Source organism: Salvia miltiorrhiza, chromosome 1, assembly GCF_028751815.1.
Source record: "Salvia miltiorrhiza cultivar Shanhuang (shh) chromosome 1, IMPLAD_Smil_shh, whole genome shotgun sequence".
Classification (NCBI taxonomy): Eukaryota; Viridiplantae; Streptophyta; class Magnoliopsida; order Lamiales; family Lamiaceae; genus Salvia; species Salvia miltiorrhiza.
Window position 1 is genome coordinate 3,170,231 of NC_080387.1, and position 24,138 is coordinate 3,194,368.

At 38.0% G+C, this 24,138-nt stretch overlaps 2 protein-coding genes and 1 long non-coding RNA gene across 3 annotated transcripts; 1 reads left to right on the forward strand and 2 right to left on the reverse strand.

Moving 5' to 3' along the window:
* On the forward strand, nucleotides 1–7,545 carry LOC131007290 (pectinesterase-like). Its single transcript, XM_057934433.1, has 2 exons — nucleotides 1–1,081; nucleotides 6,659–7,545. Exons 1-2 carry the CDS (start codon nucleotides 109–111, stop codon nucleotides 7,360–7,362), a joined length of 1,677 nt encoding a protein of 558 aa, XP_057790416.1. The 5' UTR covers nucleotides 1–108; the 3' UTR covers nucleotides 7,363–7,545.
* A 4,012-nt stretch (nucleotides 7,546–11,557) lies between these two features.
* Nucleotides 11,558–12,729, reverse strand: LOC131007292 (uncharacterized). The gene is made up of 3 exons (XR_009096017.1): nucleotides 12,394–12,729; nucleotides 12,215–12,296; nucleotides 11,558–11,959 (listed from the first exon to the last, which is right to left on the reverse strand). It is a non-coding gene; the product is annotated as an uncharacterized LOC131007292 (long non-coding RNA).
* A 93-nt stretch (nucleotides 12,730–12,822) lies between these two features.
* LOC131007291 (uncharacterized) lies at nucleotides 12,823–15,092 on the reverse strand. Its single transcript, XM_057934434.1, is given in 8 exon segments — nucleotides 12,823–13,167; nucleotides 13,170–13,278; nucleotides 13,370–13,480; nucleotides 13,680–13,736; nucleotides 13,738–13,942; nucleotides 14,101–14,164; nucleotides 14,363–14,511; nucleotides 14,655–15,092. Coding segments are annotated over 5 exon segments (483 nt in total). The 5' UTR covers nucleotides 13,834–13,942; nucleotides 14,101–14,164; nucleotides 14,363–14,511; nucleotides 14,655–15,092; the 3' UTR covers nucleotides 12,823–13,057.
* Between the last annotated feature and the right edge of the window lie 9,046 nt (nucleotides 15,093–24,138).

Here is a 24,138-nt window from a genome sequence, read left to right on the forward strand (position 1 = left end):
AATATATATTTAAGTAAAGAGCAAATTGATCACACAAAATCCAGCATTTATATATCCCACCAATCCTCTGCAATCTTCACCGCCTCAAAACTTTCCCATTTTCACAAAATGTCCAAACTCCCTCTCTCTCTCCTCGTCCTACTCACATTCTTTTCGGTCAATTTCCACCCCAAATTCCTGCAAAATCCTTCAAATACCCCCAGAAAAATCCATATTCACAAACACGTCCAATTACTCGCCGCGTCCGCGTGCGACGGCGCATTGTACCAAGATCTCTGCGTCTCGACCGTCGCCGCCCTGCCGGAGCTGCGGCGGAAGACGCTGCCGGAGGTGATATCGCACACCATCAACGTCACGATGAAGGAGGTGCGCGACTCCGCCTCCAACTGCAGCAACCTCCGCCGCAAGCTGCTGAAGAAGCTCGAGCCGCTGGAGCTCCGCGCGCTCGAGGACTGCCTCGAACTCTTCGCCGACACCGTGGCCGAGCTGAACAAGGTCCTCGCCGATCTGTCCTCCGCCGCCGCGCCGGAGAGGTACTACGCCGACCTGCAGACGCTCCTCAGTGGCGCGATGACGAATCAGAACACCTGCCTGGACGGATTCGCGTACAGTAAGAACAACACGCGGCGCTTCATCGAGGGCAGGCTGCGGCGGATCTCGCGCCACTTCAGCAACTCGCTGGCGATGGTGCAGAAATTGAAGAAGAAAAAAGGCAGGAAGCTGACATCGGAGGAGCATTTCCCCGAGTACGGCAGAATGCGTGGTGGATTTCCGGCGTGGCTGAGCAGAAGCGACCGGCGGCTGCTGCAGGCGGCGGTGAACCAGACGCGGATCGATCTGGTGGTGTCGAAGGACGGCAGCGGCAACTTCACGACGGTGAACGAGGCGCTGGCGGCGGCGCCGAACAACAGCAACACGAGATTCGTGATTTACATCAAAAGTGGAGCGTATTTCGAGTATTTGGAGGTGGCGAGGAGCAAGATGAACATCATGTTTTTGGGAGATGGAATTGGGAAAACGTGGATCAAGGGCAACCGGAGCGTCGTCGATGGCTGGACAACCTTCCGATCGTCTACAGTTGGTCAGTTCACTTTTTTTTTCAAGTTTCTCTACGGTTTGTGCAGTTACTGCTTAGAGCATCCACTATGGGGGGGTAGTTGTCTATGTGGAGGGGAGAGAACCATAGTGGGAGGTGGAAATTGGGGTAGCAGAGAACGAGAAGGTAGCAAATTTGCTACCTTGGTAGCAGCAGCAGGCGGGCCCCACGAGCAGCTGCAGCAGACGCGCGGAGGGAGTTCAAACGCGGCCCAGCGCGCACAGCTGGAGCGCGTGCATTGCACGCGCCCGCTGTGCGCCTGGGTATGACAGCAGACGCGCTGGCCCACCTCTTTTCCCCCCTTTCGGCAAAACGTTTGTTTCTTTTTTTTTTTTGGGTTAATTACGCCAAAAACCATGAACTTTGGGTCCATTTCCAAATTTTCCATGAACTTTGATTTTTATCAAATTTTCCCTGAACTTAAAGGCGTGAACAATTTTTCCATGACTTTCAAAAATCCCCAAATTGAATGCTGACATGGCGTCGCCGGCAGTGACATGGCATCGCCGGCAGTGAATCAAAACGACGTCGTTTAGTTGGGGGGTAAAACGACGTCGTTTTGAGCCCCAACCATGCTTCCTAGCCGGGAAACTCACTAGACGTCATCGGGACTGCTTGGCGGTGGCAGCCTCGGGTCTGCTGCTCGCCGGAGTCAGATTTTCGGGGTTGGGGGAGAGGACGAAGGGCGTTTCTGAACGCCGCAGCCGCCGCGATTCTGAAATTAAGATCTGTGGCGCGGCGGTGGGAGGAGGGAGGCGGTCCTAGGGCCACATCTTCGCCACCAGGTCATGCACCGCCGCCGCGATTCTGAAATTAAGATCTGTGGCGCGGCGCCGGTGGTGGGAGGAGGGAGGCGGTCCTAGGGTTTCAATTTGGGGGTGGGAGGAGGGAGGGAGACGGCGGATCTAGCGTGGTGGTGGCGCGAGAGGGAAGATGAAGGCGGCGGATCTGGTGTGGTGGTGGGAGAAGGAGAGCCAAAGGTGGCGGATCTGCTGTCGCGCCGGGCTGGGAAAAGGAGAGCCAAAGGCGGCGGCTCCGTGTGCTGCTGTTAGGTCGCAGGTTACGACTTTGGGGATTTCGGTCCAGCGAGGGAGAGGACGGAAGAGGGAAAAGGAGGAGGGATGGATGTTGTCGGCGACGGCTGTTGCCGAGGAGGGAGGCGGCGGCGATGTGAGGGGGAGGTGTCTGCGTGTGTATCAGTGTGTGTGCGTGTAAGAGCCATGTCAGCCAGTAATTGCCATCTCAGCTCGTAATTGCCATCTCAGCTCGGAGTTTTACCGGAGTATTACCGGAGCTGAAATTCATGGAAAAATTGTTCACGCCTTTAAGTTCAGGGAAAATTTGATAAAAATCAAAGTTCATGAAAAATTTGGAAATGGGCCCAAAGTTCATGGTTTTTGGCGTAATTAACCCTTTTTTTTTTATTCATTTTACCCCATCCTTTTCCTATTGTTATATTAATTTTAGCATTATATTTTATTAATTAAATAAATTATTTATTAATATAATTATATTAAATTTATTAAAGTAAAATATAAAATAAAAATGAAAATACATAAATAATGTATATATATATATATATATATGTTGTGGTAAAAGTAATAATGATAGTGGGGTCCATGAATAGTTGAAAAGAAGGTAGTGCTATAGTGGAGAAAATATAGGGTAGAGGTAGTTGTTGAGGTGGCACACATGTGGCACCACTATGGGGTAGCACCACAGTGGATGGCCTTATTTTATTACTATAGATACGAGATCTGCATGTCAGTCAGTATGTGTGGAGACGTGATGTGGGTCCCCTGCATGCATAATCTCAATCTCTTTTGCTTAATTATGCTACCACTTGCAGTAAAATTTGTCTTAACTGCTAACTTTAATGATGGACAAAAATATAGTAGGAGTAATAATTAATCAATGGAAGACTGAAGAAGTCGGAATCCAAGATTACAAAATCGAATCTTCTCTCAGTTTTTTGTACGATTTAGGTAATTATTACACAGAAAAAAATATTTGTCCAGACTAGAAATTAAGTGAGGAGCGTGAACATCTAATGCTCCGCAAAGCCTGAGCAATATTTTTTTCGAGTTGTCTTGCAAAATTTAAATATTTTTTTTATATGGCAATATTTTTTTTTCTTTTATTCATATTTTCACACAGCGCAATACACAAAATATTATTCTTTTAGTTCCACTTTAATATGCTCGCATCCACACCAATTAAGTATTTTTTTTTATTCAAAATAAAAAAAATGAATCTATTCTAATGAGACGTTCCAAAAAGAAAAACAAGCTTGTTAGAATGGGACATACGGAGTACCTCCTCAAAATCAGTGTCGAAAAGAAATTGCTTAAGCACCGCAAGACGAAGGGAGTATTTGTTACTCCCTCAATCCCATTACTTTTGAGTACAAAGATTACCCGAGATTACATTCATTGTTTTCGAGTACATATATTAAGAAAAATGTGGTTAGTTTATGAGATGAGATTTAGTGTCCCACAATTTTATTTATGTCACTATGTCCCACTTTTATAACTATATAGTATTATTTTAATAATACTTTTTATAAAAATAAAATTTATTATAATATAATAAATTATACTTAACTTTTGTTTCAAAAAATTATAATTAATTAATTTATTATTAGCTAAGAAAAGTAAAATTAAATGATAAAAAAAACCCTAATTAGATGGAATAAACCCTAGTTAAAAATCATAAAATTAAATTAAAGCATACAAAGTTAAAATTGGAGAAAAAATAAAAAATAAAATAAACAAAATTAAAAATAAAACTTAAAGTGAAACGTCAAATATGGTAAAGTGAATCTCAATTCTTAGTGTATAAAGTAAGTTACGTTGATGTAAGATATTTAATGATTATTTTAAATAAGTTGCTGTATAAAGTGAAATGGATCCATCATTTAATAATATTTTAAATAATTAATTTTTTATTAAAAAAAATTAATGATACATTACTAATGAAATATCAAATAATTGAAACATTAGTGACGAGGCGGGGTGAGTTTAATTTATCGAGGGTTTGCAAATGTTATAGTACGAATTTGGAATATTTGAAATATCACGTAGTACTCATTAATGATTAAAAATTGTCCATGCTGTTTGTCGTGAATAGAGGATTTGGAGCTGGTGGCCAATTTATATATCTACAATAAATATGTAAATGGGAGGAAGAAGATTTACGAATATTTTTCAAAAGTATGTGGATTTAAGAATTTGATTTATAAAAATCTTGAAATTCATAAAGGGAACTGCACATGTCTAGTCCAAAAGAAGCATTTTTTTCAATGTACACCTAAACCAATTTAAGAGATATGTGAATCTTTTTCTTTCAAAATCTTTCACACTTCCTATCAATTATATCATGAATTCAGTCCGCGTTATGATTGAAAATTAATGTAGTGATGCAATTATCACACTGGCACGTGCGGCGTCGGTGATCTAAATAAACGTGTTGTGTTGTGGATAATAGTCAATGACTCAATATTAGAGGGATATAGTGATTGGTACATGTTGTTTTGAAATCGGTGGTCTATTTAAACATTTGAATAAATAGTGATTTACTGATTGTACATATTCTAAAATGAAAAAACAAGAGGAATATAATTTAATTTGATGTAACTAACACCAAACTGCTTTTGGGATTAGATAGTGACCAATTATATATAGAGACAGCTAGCTCATTGAGAAAATGCCAACAATCTTTTCATTATACTATTAAACTAGTACAACCTCCCTCGGTCATGATATATTTTATTATTTTTTATTTTAAATTGTATAAAAATATTAAAATATCATTATTTATAAATTAAATTAATAGGCAATAATATTAGTAATTAGATTAATAATTTTTATTAATTTGAATATTATTAGTTGATTTGAAATAAGGCACAATAATAGTATTATAAACCCAATGAGTATAATATTAATTTAATGAGTAGCTTATAATTATAATAATTAAATTTAAAGATTGTAAAGTAAATAATTTAAATCAATCTAATTTTGAGCAAATAAGACTTAACCACCATTAATAAAAAAAACATTAATAGCCCATATTTAATATGACAATTTTAAACTTTTACTAAAATTTAATTGAAAAAATAGAGAAAAATTGATGGAAAAAAGTTACAATTAAAACTCATTTTTTATACATGCGAGGCCTAATAAGTTTATAAGTACATAAAATTATTTTTAAAAATATGTTGTCTTTTTCTTTAGATTATGATCTTATCCTAATACACCATGCACCGACGTTCCTATGGTCCATAGTGCGCGACACTTCATAGTTTCTCTCAAGTGTATATGGACCATTATCTATTATTGGTCTTCTTTTTCTCCAATGTTAACTGTTGTGAACCCAAGCTTTTTTCCCCTTTTCCCCTTTGTTGGTCTACATTGACAATGATGGAAAGTGGAATACATAATATATATATATGATCTGATATATACATAGAAGTAAGAAATTAAGAAACCTTGTGAAAGTAATGGGTGTGGGGGACAGCTTAGCTTTGTGAATAGCACAACTATAAGTCTATAACATATTTTAGCAAGTGTAAATAAAGGAAAAGAATAAAACCGCACATGATCCATAGTACAATCTCGATTTATAAATGTTAGTGAGATTAAACTATAGGGCTGCGTTTACTCGATTTATAAATGTTAGTGAGATTAAATTATAGGGCTGCGTTTATTTTGATGGATAAATTTATCCATGGAAAAGAATGGATAACAAAAATTCATGTATTTAAATGTCTCATTTCTTTTCCAACATTTGACACAAGTATTTTTCTTCTTTATTTTCACTTCAATGATAGATAATATTATACCTATAAAAAGCAAGGGAAAATGCTGAACTTCTCTTTTATGTAAAATGTGGAAAAATAAAAAAAAAATATTTAAAAGCATATATTTTTATTATCCATCATTTTTCATGGATAAATTTATCCATCAAAATAAACGCAATATTAAAGATTTTGCCTCAAACGCCCAACCCCATTAGATATAAAGTAACTCTTCTATTTTCTTTCTAATGAAACCACTAGTACGTGCAATAGCTTGTTAACCATCACTTGAAATTTATCGAACTTAGCGTCGCACTTTATGTTCTGAATTTCAATTGTTTTGATTTCTTTATATATATTTTCTTCAATTTCAGTTTTATACTATGATTTACATTGATTTGGCAACCATTAATTAATTAGGGTTTATTTCATCCAATATAAAACTTGGATATATAATTTTTTTAAAATTTATCTTTTGAAATAAAAGTAAATTATAATTCATAATATTACAATAAATTTTATATTTATTCAAAATATTATTAATTTAATAAATATAACAATTAAATACGACGGCACAATAAAATTGATGAGACATTGAATTAAGTCGAATCACTTAATTAGAATTTAACACAATTAATTACACAAACGTTCCCATGAATCCCAAATTTTAAGTCGAATTATGAAAAATGTACTTGTATAAGTGAAAAAAGAGGGAAAGAATTACATAACCCGGAAATAGTACGTGATTATAAATTTATTGGTAACAGCCGTGGTGGGCAACGGGTTCATCGCGAAGGGGATCAGCTTCGAGAACTACGCAGGTCCGAGCAAGCACCAGGCGGTGGCCCTCCGCAGCGGCGCCGACTTCTCGGCCTTCTACGAGTGCAGCTTCGTGGCGTACCAGGACACCCTCTACGTCCACTCCCTCCGCCAGTTCTACCGCAACTGCGACGTCTACGGCACCGTCGACTTCATCTTCGGCAACGCCGCCGCCGTCCTCCAGAACTGCAACCTCTACGCCCGCCGCCCCGACCCCAACCAGCGCAACATCTTCACCGCCCAGGGCCGCGAGGACCCCAACCAGAACACCGGCATCTCCATCCTCGGCTGCAAGGTGGCCGCCGCCGCCGACCTCCTCCCCGTGCTGGCCAACTTCTCCACCTACCTCGGCCGCCCCTGGAAGCAGTACTCGCGCACGGTGTTCATGTACTCCAACATGGAGAGGGTGGTACACCCAAACGGCTGGCTCGAGTGGGACGGGGATTTCGCCCTCGCCACGCTTTATTATGGGGAGTATATGAATCGGGGCCCCGGCTCCAATACCACTGCCCGGGTCACCTGGACGGGTTACCGGGTTATTAACTCCTCCGCCGAGGCGTCCCAGTTTACGGTCGCCAATTTTATTCAGGGAAGTCAGTGGTTGCCGGAGACGGGGGTTCCGTTTTATCCCAATTTGACGGCCACCACTTGATGCATGGGTTTGATTTTGCAGATGGGTAAGGGTAGCTAGGGAATACTTTCGATTTGTATTATTATTACTATTAATATTATTTAAACGATTTTCATTTGCTTAAGCTCCGTTTGTTGGTTAGTTGTAAAGTGATTAATATTTGAATGTAAAATTCATTTTAGTGTGGTTTTTAAATTTAACAAATGTCCTCTCTCATGTGATACTGAGTTACGATATATTTTATTATATTAACAAAATAATAATTTAAAATAGTGTATAATAATAATATCATCAACTAAATAAATATAATATTAAATTTAATATGTATTGTATAATAACAAGGGTTGATTGCCTATAAATACACGAACTATACTCAAATTTTGGTTTATGATCAAATCTATTTTTTTGTTAAAAAAATACATAAACTTTTATATTTTTGGAATTTGACCGGAGCCGAAAGTTCGTCGGCTAATAAATTGATTATCTGAATTCTGATGGGCAATCCGAAGATACCGTTAGAAAGCTCTTAATGTTATTTTTCTAATGATACTTATATTGTTGGGTTTTGATAACCGAAAGTGGTAAAAAAATGGCATGAAAGTCGAGGTCACGAAACTCTATATTTTTTCTTTTTTTCGACCACTTCCAGTTACCAAAACCCAACAATATAAGTATTATTAGAAAGACAACATCAATAGCCACTACTACAAAAATGCACATACATAACACCTCATACATAACGGTTTTGAAAAAAACCGTTATGTATGAGCGCATTTTAGAAAAATATAACGGTTTTGACAAAAAACCGTTATCTATTTAGTGTTGTCCATTAGCATAGATAACGGTTTCGGTTGATTCGTTATGTTTTTGCGTTATCTATTAGTTGCATGCATAACGGTATTACAAAACCGTAAAGCCGACCGTTATCTATGATCATCTTTAACAGTTATTCCGACGTTAAGAAAACCGTTATATATGAGTGTCATTTACAACGGTTTATTAAACTGTTATGTATCAGCATCTAAGAAAATATATATTCCCTCCGTCCATGAAAGAACTTTCTAGGAGGGAGCGGCACGGATTTTAAGAAAAAATATTGTTGAGTATATTGAGAGTGGATAAAAGATAGTTGAGTGTATTGGGAGTGGTGAAAATGTGTTATAATTAATATTGAGAGTTGTGAAAAGTGAAAAGTAAGATGATTATAAGTGGTGGGGTATAGTCTAAGAATAGGCAAGAAGTTCTTTTGTGAACGTCCCAAAAAGAAAAGATAGGAAGTTCTTTCGTGGACGGATGAAGTATTTCTTTAGTTAAATAATAAATAAATTAAATTTAATTTTAATTATTGAAAATGGGTTGGAAATGGAATAATTAATAATTATCATTTAAATAATTATAACTAAATATTATTAAAAACTATTGATCTAAAAATAAAAAATAAAAAATTAAATATATTTTATTAGTTAATATTTAAATAAATTAAATTTAATTTAAGGAAAGGAAAAAGTAGTTATATATATATATATATATATATATATATATATATATATATGGTGGGGTTAACATAGATCCCCTTAAGATGAAAACTAGGAACCTAATCTAAACCATTGATTTAAAAAAATAGAGGGCTGAGATTAAACTACAGATGCACAATTTAATTACTAATTTAAATGTAATTGAAATTAAAATGGTAGAAATGTAATACAGTAATTAATAATTATTCACGTTCTTGACTTCCAAAATCAGTTTCATTTTAACATTTCACCTAGGGTTTTAAAAATAGTGCAGTCGTCATTCTGTGCAACAAAATCCGCTGCGGTGGAAAAAAAATTGACGCAGGCGGACGACGTCTGAACTTTCGGTGGATCTGGAAAAAAATTTGTGCAAGAGTTGAGTCGTCGATCTGAAAAAGTAGGCGACTTGCTCGCTGGAGTATTTGTGGCGTAGACTTTTATCAAAAAAAAATCGACGATTGCGAAATTTTGGGCGCCGGTCGGTGCAGTGCGACGTCTTTCTGTGCAAGATGACGGCGACGACGAGAGAGTTGAAATCCATCGGAGGAAGGTAGGCATGTATTTTGATTGTATAGATGCTTAGCTAAGTTGCACAGTTCGTTTTCTACGTGCACAGTTGATTGATAGTATTGTGCAATTGGATTGGTTGTGCTTTTGTGTTTTCGACATTTTTAGTTGCTATAAATCTGATACAAAGCTAAGGGGCATTGATAGTTGGGGATGTTGCACAGTTATTTTGGTTGCATATGGGCATAGATGGTTGATTGCATAGTTGACTTAGTATGTTAGTGTTTGCACAATTAAAATGTGTGGGAAATGTGTAGGAAATATGTGTTGCACGAAAATATATTGTCTTATTCATTTGATATTATGCTAAGAGCATTCAAATTTTGACTTGGTGCATAAGGAAGTTACTTGCACTGTCATTTTTTTTTTGTTGCACAAATTCGTGGAAAATACTATTGTGATGCTCTGTAATTGTCTCTTGCTCATTTGCTTTCACTTTTTTTAGTAAATGTGCATTTAAATTGTGAGTTAGTGCATAGTAAATAGGATGTTGCACAGAGAATGTATAGTTGCATAGCTGAAAAGTTTTAAAGACAAACATGGAAAAAAATTTAGGATGTTTTTTTGTAGCTTGTTGCATAGAAGGATGTGTAGTTGCATAGTTTAATTTTTTAAAATATTATGTTTTGCACAAAAAATAATATGTGTTGCTCGATAATATTATATATTGGTCGATTTCCATACTTTTTTTATTCTAAGAGATTTTAAGTGTGAATTAGTGCATTAGAAAGAACTACATGCACAGTCTGATTTTGTTCTTGCATTGATGGTAAGCATAGTTTCACAAATTTGTGGATAAGACTATGGTGATGCTCTGTAATTGTCTCTTGTTCATTAGCTTTCATTTTTTAGTATAGGTGTATTTAAAGTGTGAGTTAGTGCATAGTAAATAGGATGTTGCATAAAAGAGAGTGTAGTTGCATAGTTTAAGGTTTCTGAGCATGACGGCTAAGGTTTCTGGGCACGGCGGCTAGTGTTTCTGGGTGCAGCCAAGTTGTTGAGATTTATTTCTATATATGCTTAGCTCAAATCAGATATGCATCCCATAACTTTGTCAAGTAAAGCAGGTCAGATCCTCATATAAAAGGAAAGTCAATATCCGCATTCTTCTTTCCTTATGTTGATGGGTGCGCACTGTGCCCATGTACGCCCCAAAGTCAGCATCATATTTCTGCTTGACCTCTGACTTGCGGCTTTGCCCTCGAACACCAATTTTTTCACTTTTGAATGCAAGATTTTTCCGCTTGGCCCTGGAATGCCAGATTTTGCTCCTGTCTCCCCGTTGTGCCTTTGAACACAACTGAATTCCGCACGGTACTTAGTCTGGGCAAAGAAGTATGACTGTTGTGCCCACGAATGATCTCAAATCTTTGTCTCTTTTGCGGAATGCAGCCTGCTTTGCCCAAGATCTCGTCCACCCACTACTAGAAAAACGCTCATAGATAACGGATTTTATCCGTTATCTATGAGCAAAAAAACTGTTGTGTATAGTGGTGTTATCTATGATACGTATCATAGACAACGATTAAAAAACCGTTATGTATGTGAGAATAGATAACGGTACGAGACGCTCATACATAACGGTATGAAACCGTTATCTATAATTATTATACATAACGGTTTATACCGTTATGTATGAGGATTTTTTCGTTATGTTTTGTATTTTTTTTGTTTTTTTTCCTATCATAGTTAACAGTTTTTTTTCTATACATAACGGTATGAAACCGTTATCTATAATGCTTATACATAACGATTTATTACCGTTATGTATGAGGATTTTTCCGTTATGTTTTGTATTTTTTTTGTTTTTTTCTATCATAGTTAACAGTTTTTTTTCTATACATAACCGTATGAAACCGTTATCTATAATGCTTATACATAACGATTTATTACCGTTATGTATGAGGATTTTTCCGTTATGTTTTGTATTTTTTTTGTTTTTTTCTATCATAGTTAACAGTTTTTTTACTTTTTATAACGGTTTTTACCGTTATCTTTGATAGAAATACATAACGATTTTTTTGTACTTTTTATACTGTTATGTATTTCAACTACAACTAGCATATTTAATATTTTTTCTCGATTTTTATGTTATTTATCTCAAGAAATAAATAAATAACTTTAAAACAACAAAATGATAAAATCACCAATAACAATATTATATATCATCCAAAATATTCATACATTACCATCCAAATGAACCAAGTATCAAGTACATATGATCATTGCATATTTCGATTCAAAATTGAAAGTACCAACTATCTTATAGCTAAAACAAAAATCTATCATATTATGTGTTCTAGCACCAAGTCCTCAAGAACTTGTTGAGATTGCACTGGAGGGTGAAAGCCAACAAAAAACCCAGAAAACAGCTTACTTCCTATCACTGAGCAGATCGAAGAGTTTCCCCCCATATATCTCAAAGAAGCTGACAAACAACTGAAAGCCTTGGTTCCTGTAGGTATGATGAATGAGCCTCAAGATGTCTCTCACTGCTCTAAGGGGCAGTGGCTTCATTGTATATGTTTTGCCACTTCCTGATAAATTAGAGATTGATGAAATTTTGAATAAAAGAAAGTAAACACAAAAAAGGGATGCAGAAACTAATGATGACATCAAAGAAAAAGAAAAAGGTTTTATCAAGACTTTTCTTTTTGGGTTCTGGTTGAGTTTAGATACTAAAATCATTTCAAGATTGATACTTTACATAGAGGAAATTAAAACAAGTCAGACAACAAATAGAAAGTATACAGCACACAATTCCACTTGATTATAGGATAGCAAGTTATTACCTGTTTGCCCATAAGCAAAGCAAGTAGCTTTCGTACGTTGGAAAATTATGGGAATGATAGGCTCTACAGTTTCATGATATACCTAAAGAAATTAAATGTGAGCCAGAATTAAGTAAATACTATTACAGTACAAGATCCACTTCAGGTTAATATAGATTCATTTCATGGGATATAATTACCTCATCATTTGACACTTCTTCGTTTAGTACAGCATCAAATACAAATTCATGTTTCTCCAAATATTCTGTTAGGTCAACCTGCAGCACATTAAGACTCAAAAGTCTCAAATTTATGAAAAATGAGTATACAGATTATACCAGTTGAATAGGCAAGGAATGACCCTGTCTAATTAACATTTGATTGGAGAAACGGTCATTTAAGGAAGGAGTTTCCCATAGAGTTCATATAGGAAAACTTGAGACTCAAAAGTCTCAAATTTATGAAAAATGGGTATGCAGAATGACCCTGTCTAAACATTTGATGGAGAAACAGTCATTTGAAAAATAATATCACAAAAACCTACTTCTTCTTCACCCCCATACAGCTCATCTAATGCCTTTTTCATATCTTCTTTTGTCACTCGTTCATCATCAAACTTATACCTGAGAGACATTTAGGATTATTTGTTGTATGCAATTCAAAAACAAAAACCATTTACATGATGTGTCCATAAAATATTAATTTGCCCGATCATTACTGGAGATATTACTATCCTATATATAAAGAAACGAAGGAGAATGATGATTGAGAATTCCACCAACCAGCCAGTTAATCTGAGCTTCTGCATACAAAATATATGTCCTCCATGACCATCCTACCATTTGGGTTAATAAAGAAATAATATTATGAATCATAAAACAGGAATTCCTTACATCCTGTAGGAACCTGCTCAAGCATTGCATGCCACGACACAGGATTCCCTGCTAATGTGCTAATGCACCTTGTACCAGAGCATCTTCATCCATGCACTTCAAGTTCTGATACTGGAGTTGGTGCAGCGCTGGGCTGCATTCAACCAAATGTAATTGCAAAGAAGCTGTGAAATTCTTGAACTTGGATACACCCTAAATGACAAGATACCAACAGTCAAAATATGAACAAACAAAGTTGCACTTCTATAAATTATATAAACCGACATCAGAGCCTAAGCCATACACGCAGAAGATCGGCCATCAGAGTTCCTCTGCCCGGTCCAAGCTCGACTAGGTTGATCCTATCAGGCTGTCCCATTTGCTCCCATAGGCACACTGCCCAAACACCAATCATCTGAAGGAACACAGCCAGATTATTGAGCATCATATGCAAACTGAATTAACTACTCCACAACTACTTCATCTAAGCCATTAATCTTGCTAGAGTGGTGAAAATTCTATTGCTTAAGCCATTAAAATACAGAGGCAAACAATAACAATCATCAAAACTGATATTGCTTATAATCATTAAAACTATAGAACTGAAAAATGACCTCTCCAAACATCTGGCTGACTTCCGGGGACGTAATGAAGTCCCCCTTGGCTCCAAAGTCCAAAAACATCACGATTCATGTAAAATCCGGCTTTCGGATTCGTTAAAACTTCCTCCATGTACTCAGCAACTGGAATGGTAGAAAATCTCATCATCGGTCAGTGTATAGAGGTTACGTACTCTTCTATCAGCATCAGGTGACAGGTATTTGCCATCATCTCTATCAAGATCAAGTTGAAGAGGGAACTCATAGTGATCATTTATCTGTCATTGACATCAAGAAATTAGGTTACTCACCTGTACAGTTGTTTGGAAATATAAAGTGCAAAGACTACAAAGTACAAATGCACCAGCAATCACAGCTAAAACAGGTACTAAAATAAAAAATTCATATACAACAATGAAATGGAAGCGCAGATTACTTGAGCGAAGCTCACGGGCAAGTACTTGAAGCTCACGGGCAAGTACTTGAGCGAGATGTTGCCGCTGACAACGGAAGAGCAGAAAATCAAGCTGAGTAATAAGCAAGACTCACTAAGATTCGAGTAAAATTCATCACACAGCTATACACATTATACAATAACAGAGTAAAATTTGAAACAAATTCAAGCAAATTTGAAATTCTAATTCCAAAAACTTAAGAAAAAGCCTACTGTAATTCTAATTCTGAAAGAGAGGGCTTACCGTGTGTGTGCGGTGTGCATGAGTTGCCAGTGGACAGACGGACGGCGGTCTGAAAAGGAAGCGGCGCGGCAGATCGTGGAGGCGCGCGAAGACTGGAGTCTGGAAAACCCTAACCCATCTTTCTGACCCGTTTCTTCTCTTCATCACAGCTAGGGTTTGAAAACCACAAATCCCAAATATGAAAATCCATGAATTAATCCCAAATTTGCAAATTTATAACATATAAAAATTAGAAGAACAATATTAGAGAAGAGAAATGACATAGCGGGATTAAAAGTCAAGCAATAGAAACCATGGCCACAAATCTAGGATTTGGCGTCAATATTCCAGGAGCAGGCGGTGCAAGTCAGAGCGAGGCCGACCGAGGTGGAGCGAGGCAGAGCTTGCTGGCAGGGTGGACGGAGGCTCACAAAGGAGGCGTGAACGGAGGCAGACCGGAGGTACGGCGGACCTGGGGAAAGCAGACGGAGGCGCAGAAGACCAGGGCACGACAGACTGGAGTAGTGGAGTGGCGGACAAGAGAGAAAGAGAGTGTTAGGGTTTGGTTAGGTGGGGAATTATACGCTGATTTTGGGGCAGACGGAGGCAGACCGAGGGCGCGATGGACTGGGGGAGCTGGATGAAGGCGCGGTAGATCGGGGGGCGCGGCGGACTCGGGGAAGGCGCGGCGGACTCGGATTTGGGGGGAGGCGAACTAGAGAGAGAAGTGTTAGGGCTGATAATATTTTCAAATTTTAGGAACCGAAATCTTTTTCTTTTTTCTTTTGTTTAATTTTTATTATTCAATTTTGGGTATTTAGGTTTCTAATAATATTTTCAGATTTTATTTAAGTGTTATTTAATAAAAAAAATGTTATGAGTTTTTTTTTTATTTCTCAAAGTCTATATTTAGGAATAAATTCACATTTTAGGATAAACAATTTATTTGTTATTTTTTAATATAATATAATATAATATAATATTATTTTAAAAAAATTAACAAAAAAAATTATACATAACAGTTTTTAGAGACGCTCATACATAACGGTTCAAAAACCGTTGTAAATGACTCTTATACATAACGGTTCTTTAACGTTATAAATAAACCGTTATAAAAGATGGTCATAGATAACGGTGGCACAACGGTTTTGTAATACCGTTATGTATGCAACTAATAGATAACGCAAAAACATAACGCATTTGTTCAAACCGTTATCTATGCATATAGACAACACTACATAGATAACGGATTTTTCGAAAACCGTTATCTATTCCTAAAAGTGCGCTCATACATAACGGTTTTTGAAAAAAACTGTTATCTATGCACTGTTATGTATGTAAACTTTTGTAGTAGTGACCTATCCTTATGCCCAATACGTGTCCTCCCAAACACAAAAGATACAAAACACACAAAAAAGAAGACTCGATCTAGACCTAAAAGACACACGAAAAGAGCACAAAAAAGGGGCTCGTCACACTCACACACTTTAAGCACGCATCATCCTCAAGCGTGTAAATGCAATCTCCCCAAAACTAAAAAAAAAAAAAAAAAAAAAAAAAAAAAAAAAACGAAAAGACAAAGACATAAACATACAAAAAACTAGCCATGATCAAGATAACAAACGTTATGGGCAAAACAGAATTTATGAATGCATGTAAGCAGTTTGACCAAAAGAAAGATTATGCCCTCAAGTGAGTCAAGATCAAAACATTGAGCATTTTTGGGTTGTTCCTTACCAAGCACATCCTCAACATGGTCACACCATAGGCTTGCCTGCCCTCTAATGTCTCCACCCTTTTTAGATTGGTTTTTAGCACTTATCATTAGGTCTTTGTTTTGGTTGTAACGTGGCTTTGGGCATAGGGTAGGAAATATTTAGGCTTTGGGCTAAGGTCATATTGAACTTAATTCTGGGCAAAGTAGTGCCCAAATTTTCACTCATCTCCTTCCCATTCTTACGGGCCACAACACACACAACTCAAATACACTATTTTTTCTTTTTTTCTACTTTTTTTATGTCGAAAAAAATTGTCCCATTTTTTATTTAATACACACGTCATGCCCCAATGAATCTATTACTCCATCATTCCACATTTTTCTCATTCTGCCCTAAGTTCATATGATCGGGTAGGCTTATTTATCAAGGCAAAATTTTAAGTGAGTCAAAGAAAACGTTCAGCTCAAAGGGGTTAGCAAAGGGATAGATGTAGGGTTGGTCTTTTTAGGCTTGTGGGCTACGTGAAAGAAACTGTGCCCAAATCATCTATGTACTTAGACCAAATCATAAGGATCTCAACAAGAGTACATGCAAGTTCTAGTAAAATGCCAATTTGGAATGTCCAATACACACAAGAATAAAATCATGCTATTATGAGCATATTAGCATTTAAAGCTCAAACCTCACAAGGTATGCTCAAACAATCAACTCAAATCATCCACAACAACATATTCATCTATCATGCCCAATCAACTCATCATTCCTAATCATGTCGGCTAGAACAAAAACACAAAACAAAAAACAAAGAGCATAGAGGCCTCCACACTTACACACTTTGCTCTGGGCAAAGTGAGTCAATGTGGAGGTCCCAAACCGACGGACTCACAAAAACTACATGGAATGCCTCCCCACTCACACTCTTTGCCTTGAGCAAAGTGAGTCAGTAAGAAGGCAGACACAAACCAAAACAAAAAGAAAACAAAAACAACACACACATAAATATAAACAACAATAAGTCTTTCCCACTCACACACTTTGCCTAATTAAAAGACACAAAGCAAAAACAAAAAAGAAAAAGACTCAAAACACACAAAAAGACAAGCGAGGAAACAAAAAGGACACTAAGATGGGAACATGAATCTTACGTGGACAAAGCAGACGTTCTGGGCAGTATGAACCTCCATCATTGTCTCTTGGCTTTTGCCCAAGATCTTTGAGATGTCATCATTCCAGTCTAATAGATCTGCTTGAGCAGATTCTGGGCAGAGGGCGTGTTGCGTTGCTTTGACCAAAGGCTTCTGGACTGATGGATTTGCCCTTTGATTCTCTGGTCTTACCCACGACATACTCCACTCTGGGCTAATCACCTTTCTCTTTTCATGTGCCCTTGTACCTGCATACAAAATACACAACTACCCTTCGAGGAAGAACAAGGGTGTTGGATTTGTATACTGTAAAGCAATAACGTTTTATGCTTGTATACAATGTTTCCTATTACCACTATCTAATCTCCTATCTGATTGTGTTCATGATTGCACATGTATGTCCCTTATCTCTTTATAAGTAGATTATATGGTGTGTTGTAGATCACAGAAGATCATATAATTGGAATAACCTTAAGAGATATAAAATGATCACAGCCGAGATGACTTCAGGACGAGTCATTGGTTTAGGCTGCGGTATAGATGAAAGTAGTTTGTCTTGACTACTTGTCTATACTGGTACGTCATAACGTATTGATAGGACCGCATTGAGATGTATTCTTCTGTCTGACTTAAGTGAAGAATCAAAGATCTCGGTGACTTAATAGAATCTTAATACTAATAAGATTTCAAATATATTTGTTGATTCGTATATCACTTTGACTTACTATGGGTGAAAGTTATATAGTAACTTGAGTACTCTGTATCTTGGGTGATAGCGGTCAATATATGATATTTGGTTATCTGTATTAGTACCCGTGTCCGGTATAGGATAATGACATCCCCTTAAGGAGCTCAATAAGGTTTATTGCGTCAAACCCTGCAGGTTGATTAAGTTCAGGCGCAATAATAAGGTTTTAGTGGTACTGCTTAAGGATTACAAAGAAATTAATTAATTTAAGCTGCCGGAGCTGTAATTAATTAATGGATGTCGGATATTTTAAATACGGGGATTTAATAAGTCTAAATACAAGTCCCGACTCATCACCGGCAATAAAGGGGTAAGTCAGTATTGGTTCTCTAGTGGAAAGAACTAATATTTATAAATTAATTATGGTCTGGGCTGACCATGGAGAATTAATTTATTTGAGGCTCATCTTTATTCCTTGTATCTGGTCTCTGGACTGGCCCAAAGTCTCCTTGCCCTAGCAAAGAGAGAACACGCCTATTACTAAGAAACTGGCGCCTCCTCGTATTTTAATTATTTAAATACAGCTGTCTGCTCTCAGGAAAAACACACACATAAAATTAGGGTTTTGAGAGCAGAGCAGAGCGGCGCCAGCGTGAAAGGCAGAATTCTCTCTTGGGACTTTCACAGCTCGTTGTCCATCCAACGGTGAAAGCTGAGCGGGATACAGTTCAGAAGATCTGAGCTGGAGTCAGATTTTCGCAGGAAATCAAGTTCTGGCAGTTTCGGGAGAACGGCCATAACTTCCTCCACAGAACTCCGATTCAGGCGAAACAGGCGGCCACAGAAAGCTCTCAAACAGGCGAAACAGGCGAAGAAGTCGTATTTTTGGGCGAAATACGATTTGAGGACGTTTGATGCTTCAAACGAAGGCTTGAAGCTGACTGGTCTGTTCAGCTGCGAGTTTGACGAATTCTTCTGAATTCTTCAAGTATTTCTGAACTCCAACGTGCAACACTTATTTTCATAGGGGCATGTTAGGATTAATCGTTGATGATAAATTAATAATAATCCAAGAAACGATCTTCGGGCAATTAGAGTATTAATTTAGTTTAATATTCCTACAATTGGTATCAGAGCCCATGATTAATTTCTTGGCTCTATTATTAATTTTGTTACAATGGGGTACACGATCGAGTGAACTTTTACAACTCAAACTAAACAAACGAAGCTAGGAAACTGAACTAAGAAAATAAACAAATTAAAAATAACAAGAAAATTGGAAAGGAAAATACAACGAAATAAAACAAACGTGAGAATGGCGTCGAGTCGAGATGAATCTCTTCCCGCAAGAAGATTATCGCCCCGGTAGTGCTCACGGTGTTGGCGAATCTTCCCCAAAGGTAAAACGACGACGTCTCGTTGGATGTACCACCACAATCCGGCGAGCTCCGGCGAACGTAATGGGATCGAGAACTGAGCACAAGAGTGATTTTAGAGAGTAGTAGAGTATGCAGATTTTCAGTAAGCAACAATGCCATGCTCTAGACCTATTTATAGGCTACTCATCAAGGGGGGAAAAATAAAGACTGCATTATGGGAATTAATCCACATAAAGCTGCTGGGATGTTACACAATTTGAATTCAGAAGTTACAGAATTCATTTTGCATCAATTCCAGAATTCAAAAGGATGAGCAGTTTCGAAAACTGCTGCAGCTCTTCAAAAGCTTGGGCGGGCTGAACGGATGGGCTTCTGTTGGGCTAAAAACAAATACAATTGGGCCGAGAATTAACAATCCAAAAAGCCCAAAAGTATTTTGTCCAAAAAATTATATAGTTTGGACCCAAACACCACCCAAAGCACCAATTGCCAAGATCCAAGTCCTTGGCCGCGGCCCCGACCCGACCCGCCCGCATGGCGGCGGCGTCGTCCGTCCGATCGATCGTCGGCGGCGGCGCGCGTGTGTGTGTGCGCGAGGCCAAGGCCTTCATCCATGCCCACTAGCAAGTCCACAAGTTATTAGCTCCATGAGCATTGCTATTCTTATACAAGAGTATTCTTCCCTTGTTTTCCAATGTGGGACAATAACACTTCACAAGTGTTATTTCCATTCTCAACATCCAAACTTTGATATACAATATCTTACTAACCGGAAATCGGTTTTGAGACTTCAAGTATACCACGTTCATCTACTCGAGACGTAGATTAACATACAATAATTATTTCAATTAAATAATAAATATTTAATTAAATAATTAATTTCAGAAATGGTCTAAAAACCATATTTCCAACAATCTCCCACATGAGTGAGAAAGCCGTATGCAGATGTATGCAGACACTTAGCTCAGTCCTCTTAAGAAACAACATTGCATTTGGAAAGGTAGCTTGTGGCTTTGAACCTACCATAGTCAATCTTATCGAGTATACCGGCAGCCTAGTGGATATGGTTCCTTGAACTAGTCCTCCTCGGTGTATACTTAGTCAACAATATTGACACAATATGGCTTCAATCCTCATTCGTTCTTACGTTTGTGTCCATTACGGGCCTTGGAACACCCCTTTGGATTCATAAGGGTTTCAATCGAAGTGGCCACTCTTCACACTTATATAGGTAACTCTTAACTCAAGCATCCTGCTATACTTGTCCTCATTGAGGAATTCTAGAGTTATTAAAAGTCAGGGACTTAACCTCACCACATGCAGGTTTCCGAACACTCACTATTCTACAAGGAATAGGCAACTCGAGTGTTCAACACACAGATTCTCATAGCTTAGTTGTCCCATTGAACCAAGTTCTTGGGATCCTCCAGTCATCATGGTTGGGTATCCACTATGATCATCTTTATGATGTGGAATTCAAACTCATTCCCCCTAACAGTCTATACATTTGATCTCGATGGATACTTTTAGTCAACGGATCGGCTATATTATCAATTGATCTTATATAATCAATTGTGATAACACCACTCGTGATCAAATGTCTCACGGTATTATGGCGTCGACGAATATGTCTCGACTTACCGTTATACAAATTATTTTGTGCTCGTCCGATAGCAGCTTGACTATCACAATGAATTATTACGGACGACACAGGTTTCGACCAACATGGAATATTCTCGAGAAAATTTCTAAGCCACTCGGCTTCTTCACCAGCTTTATCCAAAGCTATGAATTCGGATTCCATGGTCGATCTGGCAATACAAGTTTGCTTCTTGGATTTCCAAGACACAGCACCACCCCCCACAGTGAATATATAACCGCTCGTTGAGAACGAGTCTTTGGCATTAGATATCCAATTTGCATCACAGTACCCTTCAAGTACAAGGGGCTCCCTAGTATAATGAATTTCATAGTTCTGAGTATATTTCAAATATCTCAAGACTCTTTCAAGAGCTTTCCAATGTTCATTACTAGGATTGGCTGTAAAGCTGCTTAACTTGTTGACCGAGCATGCTATATCGGGATGAGTGCAATTTGTTAGATACATCAAGCTCCCAATAATCTTAGCATATTCTATCGCATCAACATGTTCTCCCTTATGTACATTCAAATGTACACTAGGTTCCCATGGAGTCTTAGCTATTGGCTTATCAAAAGCATTGAACTTCTTTAACACTTTCTCAACATAGTGAGATTGTGTTATAGCAATACCATCAGGCTTTCTTAGAATTTTAATTCCAAGAATTACATCAGCTAAGCTCATATCTTTCATGCTAAAGTTCTTACTTAGCATATTTTTCGTTTCTTGAATCACTTGGGAATTACTTCCCATGATGAGCATGTCATCTACATAGAGACAAACAATAACATAGCTGTTATTAGAATTCTTAATGTAGACACACTTGTCACACTCATTGATTTTAAATCCATTTGACAACATTACGCTGTCAAATTTCAAATGCCATTGAAGCAGTGCTTGCTTCAATCCATATAAAGACCGTTGGAGTTTGCATACTTTGTGCTCTTGCCCAAGTACTACAAACCCTTCAGGTTGCTTCATATATATCTCATCTTCCAACTCGCCGTATAAGAATGCAGTTTTCACATCCATTTGGTGAATCTCGAGATTGTGCAAAGCAGCAATAGCGAGAAGCATCCTAATAGATGTCAACCTAGTCACAAGCGAATAGGTATCAAAGAAATCATGCCCTTCTTTCTGCCTGAAACTTTGAACGACAAGTCGGGCTTTGTACTTATCTATAGTACCATCAGATTTGTACTTCTTCTTTAGGATCCATTTGCATCCTAAAGCTTTACTTCCAGGTGGTAGATCCACTAACACCCAAGTATGATTTTGCATAATGGAATCAATTTCAATATCTATGGCTTCTTTCCATAGAGCTGCATCAGAGCCAGATAAAGCTTCTTTGATCGTCACCGGTTCGCCGTCTAACATTAAGACAACATAATCCGGTCCATAGACCTTAGCTTTTCTAACCCGTTCCCCACGTCTTGGTTCTACATCCACAGGTTTAGACCTTGGTCTTTTCCTATTAGGTGGTACAGGATTAGAACTCGTGGCATCATCTACTTGTGTAGAACTACTAGCTACGTCTAGAGGTTTAGAACTCGTAGCTTCACTCTCAACTCCATTGTTTGAGTTAGACACACCCTTATTCTTATTGGGATAGATATTTTCAAAGAATATAGCATTCCTTGATTCTATCGTTGTCCCAACATGTATATCGGGTATCTCCGATTTGTGCACTATGAAACGATAGACACTGCTATTAAGCGCATAACCAATGAAGATACAGTCCACCGTTTTAGGTCCAATTGTAACTTGCTTTGGTAAAGGCACTTCTACCTTAGCTAAACACCCCAAACACCCCCACACTTTGAGGTATTTATACGAAGGTTTCCTTCCTTTCCATAGCTCATAGGGAGTTACATCTTTCCCTTTGAGTGGAATCTTGTTTAAGATATAGTTAGCAGTTAAGACAGCTTTCCCCCACATGTTCTGGGGTAATCCTGAACTAATCAACAAGGCATTCATCATCTCCTTAAGAGTTCGATTCTTGCGTTCAGCAACGCCGTTAGATTGTGGTGAATAAGGAGCCGTCGTTTGATGGATTATACCACTTTCGTTGCATAATTCAACAAACAGAGCTACATACTCTCCACCTCTATCACTTCGAACCATCTTAATTTGACATCCAAGTTGATTCTCGGCTTCAGTTTTGAAGTTTTTAAAAGCTTCAATAGCCTCATCTTTACTTTTCAATAAGTAAAGGTAACAATACCTTGTGCAATCGTCTATAAAGGTGATAAAGTACTTCTTACCGCCTCTAGTTTGCACAAACTTTAAATCACAAACATCGGTGTGAATTAGTTCTAATGGTTTAGTGCTTCTTTCAACCGACTTAAACGGCAACTTAGCCATTTTGGCTTCAACACAAACTTCACATTTCTCTTGTGAGTTATATTCATCAATTTTTAGTAAATTCATTTTTACTAATCTTTTTATAGCATTTAGATTAACATGTCCAAGTCTACAATGCCATAAATCGGAACACTTAATCAAGTAAGCAGAAGAAGTAGATGCTTTCTTATTGATAGTTGCCTTGGCAGGCTTACAAGCTCTCACGCAAAGTTTGAAAAGCCCTTCGGAGGCATAGCCTTTCCCAAGGAACTTTCCCCACTTGCGAATTACAACATAATCAGCTTTGAAAAACAATTCAAAATCTTTCTTAGTGAGCTTAATGCCCGAAATCAAATTCTTTCGGACGGTGGGAACATGTAGCACGTCCTTCAAGGTGATCTCCACGCCTGAAGTGAGTTGAAGAACCACATCTCCCATGCCAAGGACTTGAGAAGTCCGCTCGCTAGCCTCCATGATCGTCTTGTTTTCCACTTCTTTGTAGTTGTGGAACAACTCACGATTGATGCAAATGTGGACGGTAGCGCCGGTATCCACGAACCAAGCATTTGGGCTATCAACATGATTCACCTCGGAAATCATCGCCGCAAGGTCATCTTGGTCCCAATCATCGAAGTCCTTCTCGACATTGTTGACGTTGTTCTTCGTCTTCTTCCGCTTGGGCTTACGGCAATCCATAGCCATGTGACCATGTTTGTCACAATTGTAACATACACCATCAAACTTTGATGGTTGGCCTCCACCTTGCTTTCCTTTGCCCTCGTTGTTGGGGTTTGGGCGACCGCACTTGTTGGAAGGACCGCCTTTCTTGGTGAGATTGGCCTTTGCATCCATCGGCGCTTTGCCCTTTTGATCACGACTCCTCAC